The sequence below is a fragment of the Spea bombifrons genome, chromosome 7 (assembly GCF_027358695.1).
Source record: "Spea bombifrons isolate aSpeBom1 chromosome 7, aSpeBom1.2.pri, whole genome shotgun sequence".
In the NCBI taxonomy this organism is placed as follows: domain Eukaryota; kingdom Metazoa; phylum Chordata; class Amphibia; order Anura; family Pelobatidae; genus Spea; species Spea bombifrons.
Window position 1 is genome coordinate 44,052,773 of NC_071093.1, and position 14,021 is coordinate 44,066,793.

Sequence of the window (14,021 nt, forward strand, 5' to 3'; positions counted from 1 at the left end):
ATTAACAGGACTATCATCCACACTATCCATCCCCATTGGTAGACTGACTTTGGGCATTCATTAAAGTGTTTATTTTTACATGCACTATTATTGCCCCCAGGAATGTGGGTCCAAGTCCCAGGGCCGGTGGCCCGAAGATGATCTTTGTTCGGTGGCAATGGCCACCACCCTTAGTAATTAGATCCAGACGGAGGACAAAAGTTGGGTATGGGCAGAATAAGTTGATCCTATCAAAGAGTTTCCATGGGGTGGGCAAGTGCCTTCTCATAACTCCGACTACGAGCACCCAATATTATGGTGGCAACCACCAACGTCCATTCCCACCTTCTCATTGAACAGGGGTGGACAAGGGTGGCAAAGTAATGGCTTGTTGGCCGCCTCATGATCAGATCAGATACTAGCCCTCAATCGTTACATTGACCGTCTGCATTCTGAAAACATTTGTACAATATAACCAGGAAAAAGCCCTCAAGTTCCAAGTAGTGGGGGGGGGGAGATTTAGCCGATACGTCTATGTGCCTCCAGCTATGATTTCTAATGGTGGGGTTCTACAGGCCAGGTACTATCTAAATATGACTGAATCATTGATTCCACCGCAAGAAGAGACCTCTGAGGTTCTTAAAAGCTTATGTATGGAAAGACTCCACTTTCTCTTGGGCTGTCTCCGTACTTCTTATTACTCAGGGTGGAGGAGCTGGCTTAAGAAAGTCGAGGCTCGATGTTTTAACAGCAAAACACAGGATTTAGTGAGATGGCCCTGCTTGATAAACGAGGCCCATGGGATTGGATTGTAAGATTTCCATCTCCATGTTTCGCTAACTAACTCACCACGTCGGAAAAAGTCAGACGCGTCGGACAATCATATCTTGTATCCCCTCAAAGCGGATAAATCCCCCGTTATCAGATTCAGCCTCATATATATACAGAAAATCTGATATTTGTCTAGAAAATACAGAGGATTTCCATCGGATCTGAATGTTCGAAAGGCTACGGAATAATAAAAAGCCTGGGAATACAGGAATTCCGGACATAATGTCAAAAAAAGTCTATTAATATTCATTAGCCCAAAAATGATGGCTCTCGGCCCCTCCAGTATACCCTTCCAGGGGGGTGCTGGAGTTCTCCAGTGAAAATGATGATTAATTACAGTTTCTGGTGACCTTCTGTTACCTTTTTCGTAGCGTACACATCATTAAACGGATCACGAAAGTAAACTAATCATCAAGCATTTGTTTAAAGAGATAGTAATACCTTGTGACGAGTAAGCACTCTGCTTTCTATCATCGGGCTTGTCTCAGGAGCTGATACTTCAGTGCTCCAAACAACTAAGACAGATTTACTGCCCCTTTAAATGTAGCTGTTTAGTTACTGTCACTTTAAAGACAGGCAGATCGCGGTAAACATAAAGGTAATCCTAACAATTTTGGTCCTCACAGGCAGTTTAGCCCCCAGTAAAGCTTATTTAAAATAATATATATAATATAATATATATATAATATAATATATATACAATATATATATATATATATATATATATATATATTATATATTATATATATATTATATATTATATATATATATATATATAATATATATAATATAATAAATATATATAATATATATATATAATATATTTTATTTCACTTCCTAGGATATGGAGAGCTTACTTATTATATACTGTCACTTTAAGACGGATTTTTTTTTTTATATGTTTGGAAAAAGGGTATATATATTTTTTTAATTAAAAAAAAAATCATTTTTTAAAAAAAAGTTTTTATGTTGCTAATTCATTCTAGAGCGTCCCTTAAATAATTAATGTTAATATTAAATTGAGGGCTCACGCTGTGAAAAGACATACCAAAAACCACCATTTTTGTTTTAAAAGTTTATTGCGATGCATTTGTGCGATTAAAACACTTAGTTTCTATCTGTTTTTTTATAGAAGGCGTCTACTGGTACCCGGTGAGCTTCATGGCGACGGGGTACCGGGTGCGATGGGTCATGCACTTCTCCCTGTCGATGAAGAGACTGTTGGCCTTGTTGGCTACGTCTTTTTCCAGAGACATCCTGGTGTCTTCCAGGTTCCTCAGCGCCTGCTCGGCCGCCTCCAGCTTCTGTCTTAGAACGTCGACGGATTCGGTGAGTTCCCCGACTTCGCTTATCAACCTGTCCAAACAAAGCGTTACGAATGGATGGTTTGGGGATGATTCTCAATTTGAGCGCAAATATGGGGGAAAAAAGCCAAAATATTTGAAGATGAATGAGAAGCGAACGCTAGAGGAAGATGGATAACGGGGCAATTAGGGAAAAAATGGTTAGACGCAAAAAATTAATCTATAAATTCTACTTAAATTGTGATTTTTTGTTTTTGTACATATTTGGTTTAAAAAAAAGGGATTATTTTAATTTATAAATATTAAGATAATTGTGGATAAACTGGCCAACTTCCTGTGCAGATGTCCTCTCCTTTCCCCCCCCACCCTTACAAAGGCTGCCTCAACCAATCAGCAACAATCAGCAACTTAACAACAGAGGAGATAATGGGGAAGAATAATCACGCTGTGAACTTATATAGGGGGCTTTTGGAACTCTTGGATGTGCTTCACGTCTAATTGGCGAATAAAGTCCACTTATATACCGTATTGGCTCGAATATAGGCCGCACTTTTTTCCCCCACTTTAAGTTTTTAAAGTGGGGGTGCGGCCTATATTCGGGCTCTAGCGCCCGACGCCCGGGACATGCAGCGGGGTTAAGATACAGGTCCCCCGCAGCGGTGCAGGGGACCTGCATCCTTCTCCCCGATACGCTCAGACAGCCTCCCCTGCCAGCACTTCCCACGGGGGGGGGGGGGGGTGCCGGCACGGGAGGTTATCTAAGCGCTTTACCTCTGCCCACCCCCGACTTACCGGAGCAGACTCCCGGGTGTCTTGCGGGGCCGGCGGGAGACATTTACGCAATACGCGCATGCAACTTCCGGTACCGGAAGTTGCATACGCGTATTGCGTAGATGTCCCTCGCCGGCCCCGCAAGACACCGGGAGTCTGCTCCGGTAAGTCGAGGGGGGGGGGGCAGAGGAGGACAGCGGCAGCGTATCGCGGGGAGGGAGGACAGCGGCAGCGTATCGCGGGGAGGGAGGACAGCGGCAGCGTATCGCGGGGAGGGAGGACAGCGGCAGCGTATCGTGGGGAGGGAGGACAGCGGCAGCGTATCGCGGGGAGGGAGGACAGCGGCAGCGTATCTCGGGGAGGGAGGACAGCGGCAGCATATCTCGGGGAGGGAGGACAGTGGCAGCATATCTCGGGGGGGGGGACAGAGTGGCAACATGTTTTTTTTGGTGCTTTTTTAAAGAAAAAAAACTTTTTCTTTAAAAAAGCACCAAACTTTTAGGGTGCGGCCTATATACGGGGGCGGCCTATATCCGAGCCAATACGGTATATATATATATATATATATATATATATATATAAGTTTTGGGCAAAATTATTGATAATGAAATGTTTAAAGTTTAAAGGTTTCTTTTCCGGCACTCATGGGGTTAAATTAAAGTGTTATTTCTGGAATCAGTAAATATAAATATCCTTGCGTGTCCAGATGCCTGCGCGGTCCGCCCCGTTAGGGCCACTCCATAAATACATTTCAGAATTTACGGTTTTGGAAAGGGGGGGAGGAGGGGGGGGGGGCTTTCTATGTTTATACAGAGCTGTAAACAAAATGGCAAAATCGTAAATTTCAATGGTGGCGGCAGAGCCAGCGGACTCGTCCAAGACTAATATCTGTCGTTCAGTGAAGACAAGCGGCCGCCAGAAAAATAATCAAAAAAAAAAATTATTGAGGTCGTCTCTTCGCTTTCTAGATTGTCTCTGATTGGTTGGCTGTTGCGTTGATTTATAACGCTGAGGGAAGATACATTATTCTTTCATAGAATCATCGAACCTGCCGGCAGATCGGCCCCATTCGGCCCCGTCTAGTCTGCCTGTTTGTCTTGCTGTAAATGCCTACCCCATGCATGTTTAAATTCCCTCGCTGTATTAGTCTCTACCACTTCTGCTGGGAGGCTGTTCCCCTTATCTACCACCCTCTCAGTAAAGTAAAACTTCCTCCCATTCCATCTCAGTCTCTGATCCTCTAGTTTTAGATTAGAGCCTCTTTTTTTTCCTCCTTTCTGTTGTCTTTGTAACTAGCGAGAAAGGTCTGATGCGTTGTTCATGCGCTCTGACATTAACCCTTTGCACTCCAGCAAGCAATAAATTAGAGTGCATGTGTTACAAGGACCGTAAGGTGAGGTTTGCCGTCAACCCCCAAACACTGTTATTTTATTTCTGTCCGAAATCTCTCCGGATTGTAATCTTTGTGGCTTCGGCGCTCCCTCCGAGCGTCTGGTTCCTGAATGTTCGTGTGGCGGGTCGAGGAGTTTGTCCGCCCCTACAGCTGAGCTCTGGGAGGCGGATCTTTGTATAAGGTGGGCGGGACCCGGGATCCACCCACTTCTGCCTCCATGCTCATCTCTTCCCCATCTAGCCACATCCCGATTTAGACACCTGAGTCGTCGTGGAGGGGAAATGTATCCTGAGAATGTTTTTTGGGTGTCGAAGCCTTGGCCCCCCATTCACACAAAGGGGTCTATTCACTAAACAGCGAGCTGCCAGGAGAGTTGTGTTTCAGCTCCTATACATTGTGAAGGGCCAACCCCAGTGCGCTTCTGCTGTATTAAGAACTTAGCTGGCCCTGTATAATGTATAGTTAAATCGGGGCGATTTCACACATTGAGTTATACATTATACGGGGCCAGCTCAGCCCGTCCCGCCGATCTTTCATAATGGATAGAGAAGCCGGGGAGTTAAAACATTGTGAAGGAAAGCATTGCAATGCACTGAACCTCTGCGGCCCCCCTATGCAAACAATCAGGGGGGGGGTATTTCCAGGTCTTATTAACCCCCCCAAGAATAATCAGTTTCAGATCTGCGTTTCAGATCACCGCCCCTTGGAAGGTTTTTTTTCTCTCGCAGTGATGTCAGATTTGAATTGACCGAGACATGACCTCATCAGTTTTCTGAGACTTCGGCTTCTTACAATAGATTGTTTGCTTATTACTAAAAGATCAAAAATCAAAAAAAAAACAAGAAAGAGACTGCTGTTCCCAGAGGGGCTGTCTCTGCGCTCTACATACCTGAACTGCACGGGGTCTCTGCAGAGCTCCACGTTGGGCCTGTGAGACCTCTCGTACAGCCGCGTCTGCGCAACCTTCAGCGGACCTTCCTTGTCTTTAATAGCTTGCCGGAGAGCCGCGATATTATTCTCCTGGCCGGCGATTTCTGCCAAGGTCTGGGGAGGAAAAACAACAAGATAAAAAAACGACAAAGCGACACATTAATCGATGTCCGCGCAGGCTCGTTGCGTTTTATTTAAGTAATAACCTTGCCCCGCGAGCTCAAATATTTGCAAGGATATTAGTTTTTGCCGAAAGAGGGGTTCGATGAGGCGTTTAAAGGTTATTTATACGCCAGCGGGGACGGGGCTGGAAACGCGGACGCCGAGTGTCGCCGCCCAATCAGGACGCAGTCACAGTTACCCCGCTGTAAGGATACCCCGTCCGTAACGGAAGCAGCAGCCTTAGCGCCACGTTTAATGGTTATTATTTTGCGGGGCTTATTAAATATCCCAGCAGGCAACTGGTTTGCAAGAAGAACAGAGGCAAAAACTGCGCCCCCCAGTGTCTGCGGGGCAACAAACGCCCTGGGATATTGTGTTATTCCGGTGCAAAGTCTTCAATGTGCCCTTATTGCCATAGCAACCAAGGGACAGGAACATTCCGTTGGTTTCTATGGTGATAAAACCACTTTTAAAGGTTTGCACCAGAACAGCTCTTTATAAATACGACCGCTGTGCTTTTTAATGCCAGCGGCACTTATGCCCTAATTTTGCCTTCTTCTGCCCCAAAAATAACGTATTGTTTCATACTGGCAACAAAAAATCCCCAGTGAGAAACATATTAGATCGGCCCCATCCGGCCCCCGTCTATTCGCCCGTTTCTCCTGCTGTAAAGACTCAAACCTTAATCAGTCGTTGGTCTTGTCTTAGATTCAGGAGCTGTATGTCTATCCCATGCATGTTTAATACCCTCACTGTATTACTCTCTACCACCTCTGCTGGGAAGATGTTCCACTTATCTACCCCATTTAACGTAGTACATCATACAGCTGCTTCAGAACATCTTGTGACGGAACATTTCCCTTAAATCAGCCCCAATTCTTCAGAAACCAAGCAGCAGACAAACGCTTTAACCGGCCGCGGCTGCCAAGAGATGCGAGCCGGCCGATGTTTTCTTCACGATGGCTCCTTCCTCCGGGGGAATGTTAGTTAATTAAGTAATAAGCTTTGTTTATTAGATGAGTGACATCCAAGGCTGCCTCTTCCCTTCCATTCCGTTGTTCTGTTCCCCCAAGGCCCTTCGCAGGCGCATGTTCCCACACCTAGAACGTCCCTAACGGTGTCGGACGCGCAGATCCGTCATCATTTATTATTATTTTATTATTTAAATATTATTATGATTTAATAATTCTGAATAATATTTATTATTTAATTATTATTATTATTGTTCTTATCATCTTCAGGCTGCTTAAGGTTTTACATTTAAAATACTACTCTGGGAAGGTTTTAGACGTGAATGAAGTTCCTTGCGCTGCATTTAGTTGTAAAAGGGTTAAATTCAGCAGAGTAGGTGGAACAGCACCTTTAAAGCAGGACTACGTTTTAAGATGACAGCGAACCGTCACGTGTTTGTGTCTCTGCAGTTCATGTGTCTAGAAGAATGTTTGGATTAAAACAATCCCTAGAAAGTTTGAAACACCATTACAGGTCTACAGGTGCCCCATGTGGCCAAAATAGTGCTATGGAAGGGGTAGGAAAGGCGAGGGAACGGGGTATTAACCGGCTCAGGACAGACTTGATGGACTACAACAAAGTTCTACTGCACAAATCTTGCCATATCTTCCTACAGGGCCCAAAAGCCAAAACCTAAAAGAACGGAAGGAAGTTTTACTTTACTGAGAGGGTGGTAGATAAGTGGAACAGCCTCCCAGCAGAAGCGGTAGAGGGTAATACAGTGCGGGTATTAAACATGCATGGGATAGACATACGGCTCCTGAATCTAAGACGAGACCAACGACTGATTACGTTTTCAGTCTTTACAGCAGGAGAAACGGGCGACTAGACGGGGGCCGGATGGGGCCGATCTGCCGGTAAATTCTATGTGTGAATATAGTGATAAAATCTTAAAACGCATTAGTGACACAGATCTGTTTATATAACTTATGGCAGCGTTTGCTCGTTTATTTGGGGTCTCGCTGACGCGGGAAGCGCTTCGGGGCCGACTACGAGGTTCACAAATGAAGCGAAATAAATAACGTCGGGTGTTTGTTTTAACCGATCTTCCCGTTAACTAGGGAGGTTGTTATGGAAACCAAAGGCAAATATTGTAAGGGGGGCAAAAGGGCCAAACAAAACATGGGAACAGATGAACGTTGGCCAAGTGGGGGGGGGCAGAAATAAGAAGTCTCCTTCAAACAAAATCACAAGAAGTCGTTGATCGGGGTCCGCAGAGCCGACTATAAGGACTTCATAGATGAGGCGTCAATCACTTGAGAAGCAGCTTTCCACGATATGAAGTGAGAGAGAAGAGGGTATTATCCGGAAAGGCGCAGTTATCAGGGGGTATTATCTCCTAAGGATGGGCTGGAAGAGCGCATCGCCCAAGAAGTGGTTACAAGAGGACATTATCTCCTAAGTGGCTGTCAGATGTCACCCGAGAAGAGGCTGTCACATTATATCATCCGATTAGATCTCCTCAGAAGAGGCCATCGCCATGGGACGGAAGACAATCGTGAGGTCCTTCATAACGTTAGCGCCCTAATTGGCCGTCATGAGTCTGCGGCTCTCCGAGTTGGGTGACCAAAGGTTTTTCGGGGTAACCCAAGAAACCCCTGGACCTCTGTGACCACTACAAGACGGGGAAGGGGTTTGTATCGCCTGCCAAACACATCACGTGCTGGACGGGACCTACTGAGATCACTGACCCTCAGGCGGGCCAAGTTTTAGCGGCCCGACGAGCCCTCGAAGACTCGTTTCTGTTAATTAAGTAATTGCCTAATGGGCCAATAATTAAAAAAAGTGCAACATTGTCTAACTTTCATCAATCGATTCGAATTACTTAACGTCTGTTTCTGTGGACACGGAGGAACCGGTGGGCCCGTTCGTGTTGTTTATTTGTCTCTTTGTGAGCAGAAACGTCTCCTTGGAAATAATGGAGCTTCGTGGATTATCTGCGGTTTTTCAGCGCGTGAAATAATGTCGTTTTTCTTGAAAGGGATACATTATCACCATTCTGTAAAAACATATTTACATTTAAATGCAGCCTTGCTCTTCCTCGCTCTGTTTCTGGAACATATTTGTACAAGTGAAAGAGTTTGAAGTTCTTCCTTCCGCAGCCTTCCTTGGTGTCTTTATTCTTCTGTATTTTTGGAGAGCGATGGAGGGAATCTGGCTGGAGTTTAAATCCTAGTAGGGCCTCGGAGGAACCTAAAACATCTCCAACTTTTCCATCTTTGCTTCCTCATGCCTGTCCGGAAGGGCAATTAGTATGCGACTCCCCAACACTTCAGGGGTTCAGGTCAGGACCTTAACCGACGAGCCCCATCATGGCGCTCAGCTTCACTGCGTCATGAGGTGGCCACTTGGGAGCTGCTATGGAGGACTCTGCTGCTATGGGGTCTTCCCAAGTGGGCCAAGGTCCACACTGCCCATGGCAGCAGAACATGCGGAAGGTACGCATGACATATTGGTGGCCAACTCTGTCTTAGTTCATGTGCAAGTTGGGTCAACCAGACTAGGATCCTTCTCGGCTCGTAGACCCACCACGGCCACCTATCTTTATACAGAGGTATATACACAGTACTGGGATCAAGGAGAGGACCCCAGTCTTGAATGTCCTCGGTTCAATACCCATTCCTAGGAGGCAGGTTTATTTGTCCTGGTGGAAGGAAGCAGGGAGAAACAAGCCATGGTGGTGCAGAGGTCTGGCTCTACACTCACATGACTGAAGGTGCCATAATATGACATCATACCAGTCTTAGGAGCGAATGATGTGTGAGAAACATGAAATAAGGGCACATAACTCGCTGCTACCGTCCACCAGGCCACCCAGTGGTGATGTAAATGGGTTGCCGGGAAAGCAGCAGTATAGGAGGGCAACAACTTTAGCCCATGTTGTAAAAATGGTGGGTAACGGCACTTTTTGCTTGGTGGAAACCTTTGTGAATAAAACCGTGCATCATGGGGTTTATCATACGCGACGTGACTTTCCCCCTCCAGCCTTCGGCCCTTCACAAAATCCCGCAAGACCCACTTCTTTAGGGATTCATCCTAAACGTACCTTTTGCAAATGGTTTTCTAACTTCCTCTTGGCGTCGTCCACTTCCTCGCAGCGCTTGGCCAAAGCCCGGTCGACGGCGGCGCACTGGGCGCGCAGGTCCTCCGCCGTGTCCTGGAGGATGCTGTCAATCAATGAACGGAGATTCACCGAAGTCATCCTCTCGCGCTCTGCCTTGTATATATTATCGTGGCTGTACTGCGTCCAAGATTCTGGGGTGGAAGTGCTAGAAATGGTTTAAAAAAGGGAAATATTAAGCAAAGAACAAACAAATAAATACCACATTTAATTAAAAAAGCCGTTTCCGGCTGTTTCTATACACATTATTGGGGCTTTTAGGGCCGTAGAACCCTAAAACCTCAGATCCCCTCATACCCAGCAAACATTCTGACCTCCTAGAAAAGAGGGGCATCAGAGGGAGGAAAGAGGGGCATCAAAGGGAAGAAAAGGGGGCACAAGGAGGAAAGAGGGGCATTGGGGAGGAAAGAGGAGCACAGGGAGGAAAGAGGGGCATCGGGGGAGGAAAGGGGGGCACAGGGAGGAAACAGGGGCATCGGGGGAGGAACGAAGGGCATCCAGAAGGGAAGAGAGGTACCGGTGGAGGAGAGAAGGGCACAGAGAAGGAAGCTGGAGCATCAGTGGAGGAAAATGGGACATGGGTAGGAAAGAGGGGACAGGGATCTAGGGTCAAAGAGGGAATGTCCCTCCTAAACAGAGACAGTTGGTGGGTATGTTAGTAGTAATCTATTGTAAAAAGCGTTGGAAATAATTAAAATAATCATAACGGGAACGTCATTAGCGTGGCGGGGGGGGGCGCTTTCCTGTAACGCGGTCACGTCTTGGTATATTCCTTATCTTTTAATAGAGGTCACTTCCGAATTACCCTGAAGGTGAGAGACGCCGCCGCGCTTTATAAAAACCCATATATTTAAAAGTCGGGAACAGACGCGAGTGATTCAGAACGCATCCACATGCGCGAAGCTTTCGGGAATCGCTGGAAGTTCATTAATCTCTCGAGGCCAGAGCGGAACGGTTCAAAATCACGCATTTATGCGACTTTCTCTTTAAAACTTTCCCCTGGATTTGACATTTTCTGCAATGCTAGAATGTCTTACAAATTAAATACTTTTTTTTTATCCCTACACAAGATTTTTAGATGTCGGCTTTTAAATGATAATTAAGGTCCCTACAGATCTAATTTACTGTTTTTACTCGTAGATAGTAAATTGCCGTCTTTATCCGTCTGAAGGTATGTGAGACGGGGGGGGTTAGACATAAAGAACTGTGGTGATATACCGCCACCTACTGGGCATCGGGAGAAAGGGCAACGATCAAATAAAATGGGTAACATATTTGCACGGTAAACAATCGAAAAGGATACATTACTAAAGCATTTACGCCAGCTTATAAAGTGTTAATGATGTACATAGAGGATAACAATATATTTATATATATATTATTTTTCCATACAAATGATGGTTGTAGCGTGGAATGGCGGGGGCTACATTTGCACTTTTTCTTAACCTAACATTAATAGTTTTCAGGATTAGAGTCTACACTGGCCACCGGAATTCCGATGCCGTGGGAAAGCTGCCGGGCCACAGCTGTATCGGCATTTAAAATGCCAAGTTTTTCACAATAAAAAATAAAAAATTCTCTCAATAAAGTAAAACTTCCTTCCCTTCCACCAAAGCCTCTGGTTTTAGATTCTGGCCTCTCGTTTTCTTTATGTGTTTAAATGTCTCTCTCCCATCCCCCCCCCTCTCTCTCTCTCTCTCTCTCTCCCATTCATCTCTCTCCCATCCCCTCTCTCTCTCTCTCCGTCTCTCTCCGTTCTCTCCTCTGTCTCTCTCTCTCTTGCTCTCATCCCCTCTCTCTCTTTTCTCTCCTCCGTCTCTGTCTCTCTCCCATCACCTCTCTCTCATCCCCTCTCTTCTCTCCCCGTCTCTCTTCCATCCCATCTCTCTCTTCTCTCCTCCATCTCTCTCTCTTCTCTCCCCCAAGCCGGACATATTGAGATCCCTTAATCTATCCGTATCATTTTTATCCTCCGAGCCATTCCCCATTTCTGTCGCCCTCCTCTGCACTCTCTCCAGAACACCAACATCCTTCTAGAAATGGGGTCACCAGAAATATCTCACTAGTTAAGAAAGTGAAACAAACTCTGGGCCATCAGAACACAGGACTGGCTTTAAAAATACGGCAGAGGGCAGGTACATATTGAGAATGCCCCCCACACACGCACACACACATGCACACACGCACGCACGCACACGCACGCACACGCACACGCACACGCACTGATTTTTCCCTCAGTGTCCTCCTTACTTGTCTTCGTATTTGGAGGAATTGTGGTGGAACTGGATCTCTGTGCTCTGATTATTGTATCTTCCGCATTTGTCGTCGATGTCGTAGGCTTCGACCTTATCCGACCAGTCCATCTCCAGAGCTTCCTTGGCCGCGCGATTCATCCTAGCGGGAGAAGAATCGCTTTGGTAAGACATTAAAACCACGGAGTCCAGAGCTGGCCCTATTCAGTACCCCAAAACCAACGCTGGAGCTCATTGGCGGTAAGTATATCCCAAGCAAGGAGATGTGTTCGACCATTGGAGCACAGGAGTGATGGGAGTGATAAAGGGCCATTGGAACACAGGAGTGATGGGAGTGATAAAGGGCCATTGGAACACAGGAGTGATGGGAGTGATAAAGGGCCATTGCAACACAGGAGTGATGGGAGTGATAAAGGGCCATTGGAACACAGGAGTGATGGGAGTAATAAAGAGTGATGTACACCTATAAAGATATTCTGGTATAAATCAGCCGTTTCCAACTACAATAGTCATTTACAACATTAACCCCGTCTGCACTGGATTTCTGATCCATTTCATGTTATTGTAATAGACTAAACGTGCTTTTCTTTCAAAAACCAAGGGGATTTCTAAGTGACCCCAAACTTATGAATGGTAGTGCATGATATACCGGTATATGTAATGTATATTTGTATATATATTTATATCTCAGCAACAAAATAACTGTGTTTGTTTGTAAATAAGACGTTGGCAGTAAGCGGCTGGTAACAGAGCGGCCGTCGGCGGCCAGAAAGGGTTCTTTTAATTACCGGATCTGTTGAATGGTTTGGTTCAGGGTCCTCTTCAGAAGCTCTTGAACATTTCTGATCAATTCTACTTCCTGGAGAAAATCAGTAATATCAGTGAGATTTGCATAAAAAAAGTAAATGGTTTTTTTTTTTTTCAATTTACATTTTTATTAATTACCTAGAATGTTAAACATAGAATGTTAATGAGAAATGTCAGAAGGGGGTCCGATACCCCATAGAGGGCCCGTAAACACGTACGGATATGCGCAGGAGGCGGAGCTGTGGTAAAAACATCCAATCGTAGTCCGCGGCTGCTGGGCGCTTATACATTTAGCTCCAATGCCCATGCTCCAATATCTTCTAACATTTGGAACGGCCAATGAGGGTCCATATTTTATTGGATGTGATTATCATAGAAGAAGATGTAAAGATATATAAGCTTTCGGGGGCCTCAGAGGTCTCTTCTTCACTTGGTTATGTTTATTCACATTGACTAAGTGGGGCATTTAGAAGAAGAAGAATGTAGAACCCCGTGATCCCCTCATACCCAGACAACTCTTTGAGCTCCTAGAAAAGAGGGGCATCAGGGGAGGAAACAGAGATCTGGGGACCTAAGAGGGACTGGTCACACGGAGCAGGGGCAGTTGGCAGCACCCCCGGTGTGGTATGCCCGGTTACCCCGTGCCCCTCAGTTACCTGCAGCAGCTCCAGCTCCACGCCGTCCCGGACCAGCTCGGCCCCGACTCTCCTCTCCCTGCACTGCAGGTTGTCCGAGGCGATGCTGAAGGGGATCTCGGTGGCGTCCAGGGCCCTCTCCAGCCTGTTCTTGCCCTGCAGGAGGAGCTGGGTCTCGGCTCGCAGCTCCTCGACCTCCCTGGCCAGCTCCGACTTCCAGAAGTGAATATCCAGCAGCCTCTCCCCCAGCCTCCGGGTGGCCTCCGCCTGGCTGCGCTGGGCCCGGGCCTCGGCTTCCGCCGCCAGCACCTTGCTCTCCTGCCTCGTCCTCTCCGAGCTGTCCCGGTCGGCGAATGCCTGGTAGTACGTCGTGGAGTTGCCCTGCTGCCATTCCTCCAGCAGGTACTTCGCTGTACGGAAGCCGGAGGTGGCCAGGCCGGAGGAGGAGTGCTGGCCCGTGGCGTTGATGGCAGCCTCCGGGGATTGGGTCGGGAGGCTCCCCGGGGGGACACTCTGGGGGGCCAGGGGCCGGGACACAAGAACCTCGGCGGACATCGTGGGATCACTGGGCTCTGATAGAGTTGACAAGGCCCTGGTCACCCAGGCAACAGATGTCAACTGGCGTCTCGTTGCCAGGACACCGGTTGCTGCGCAGCAGGCAGCCAATGGCAAAGCGAAAGGAAAGCGCTCGTCAGGAACGCGTGGAACCTGATCTTGGTGACCATGGAAACAGACGCCAGGCAACCAGGTCTTTTAAAGGGACATGCGTATGATTCCATGTCATGTGATTCAAAAAGTGATTCTGGTGCATTTAGAAAACTAGTG

At 46.7% G+C, this 14,021-nt stretch overlaps 1 protein-coding gene across 1 annotated transcript; it reads right to left on the minus strand.

The window, feature by feature from the left end:
* Positions 1-1,870: 1,870 nt before the first annotated feature.
* On the minus strand, positions 1,871-13,816 carry TEKT4 (tektin 4). Its single transcript, XM_053471723.1, has 6 exons — positions 13,218-13,816; positions 12,543-12,613; positions 11,753-11,896; positions 9,428-9,650; positions 5,168-5,322; positions 1,871-2,166 (listed from the first exon to the last, which is right to left on the minus strand). The coding sequence occupies exons 1-6, from the start codon at positions 13,749-13,751 to the stop codon at positions 1,950-1,952; spliced, it is 1,344 nt and encodes a 447-aa protein (XP_053327698.1). The 5' UTR covers positions 13,752-13,816; the 3' UTR covers positions 1,871-1,949.
* Between the last annotated feature and the right edge of the window lie 205 nt (positions 13,817-14,021).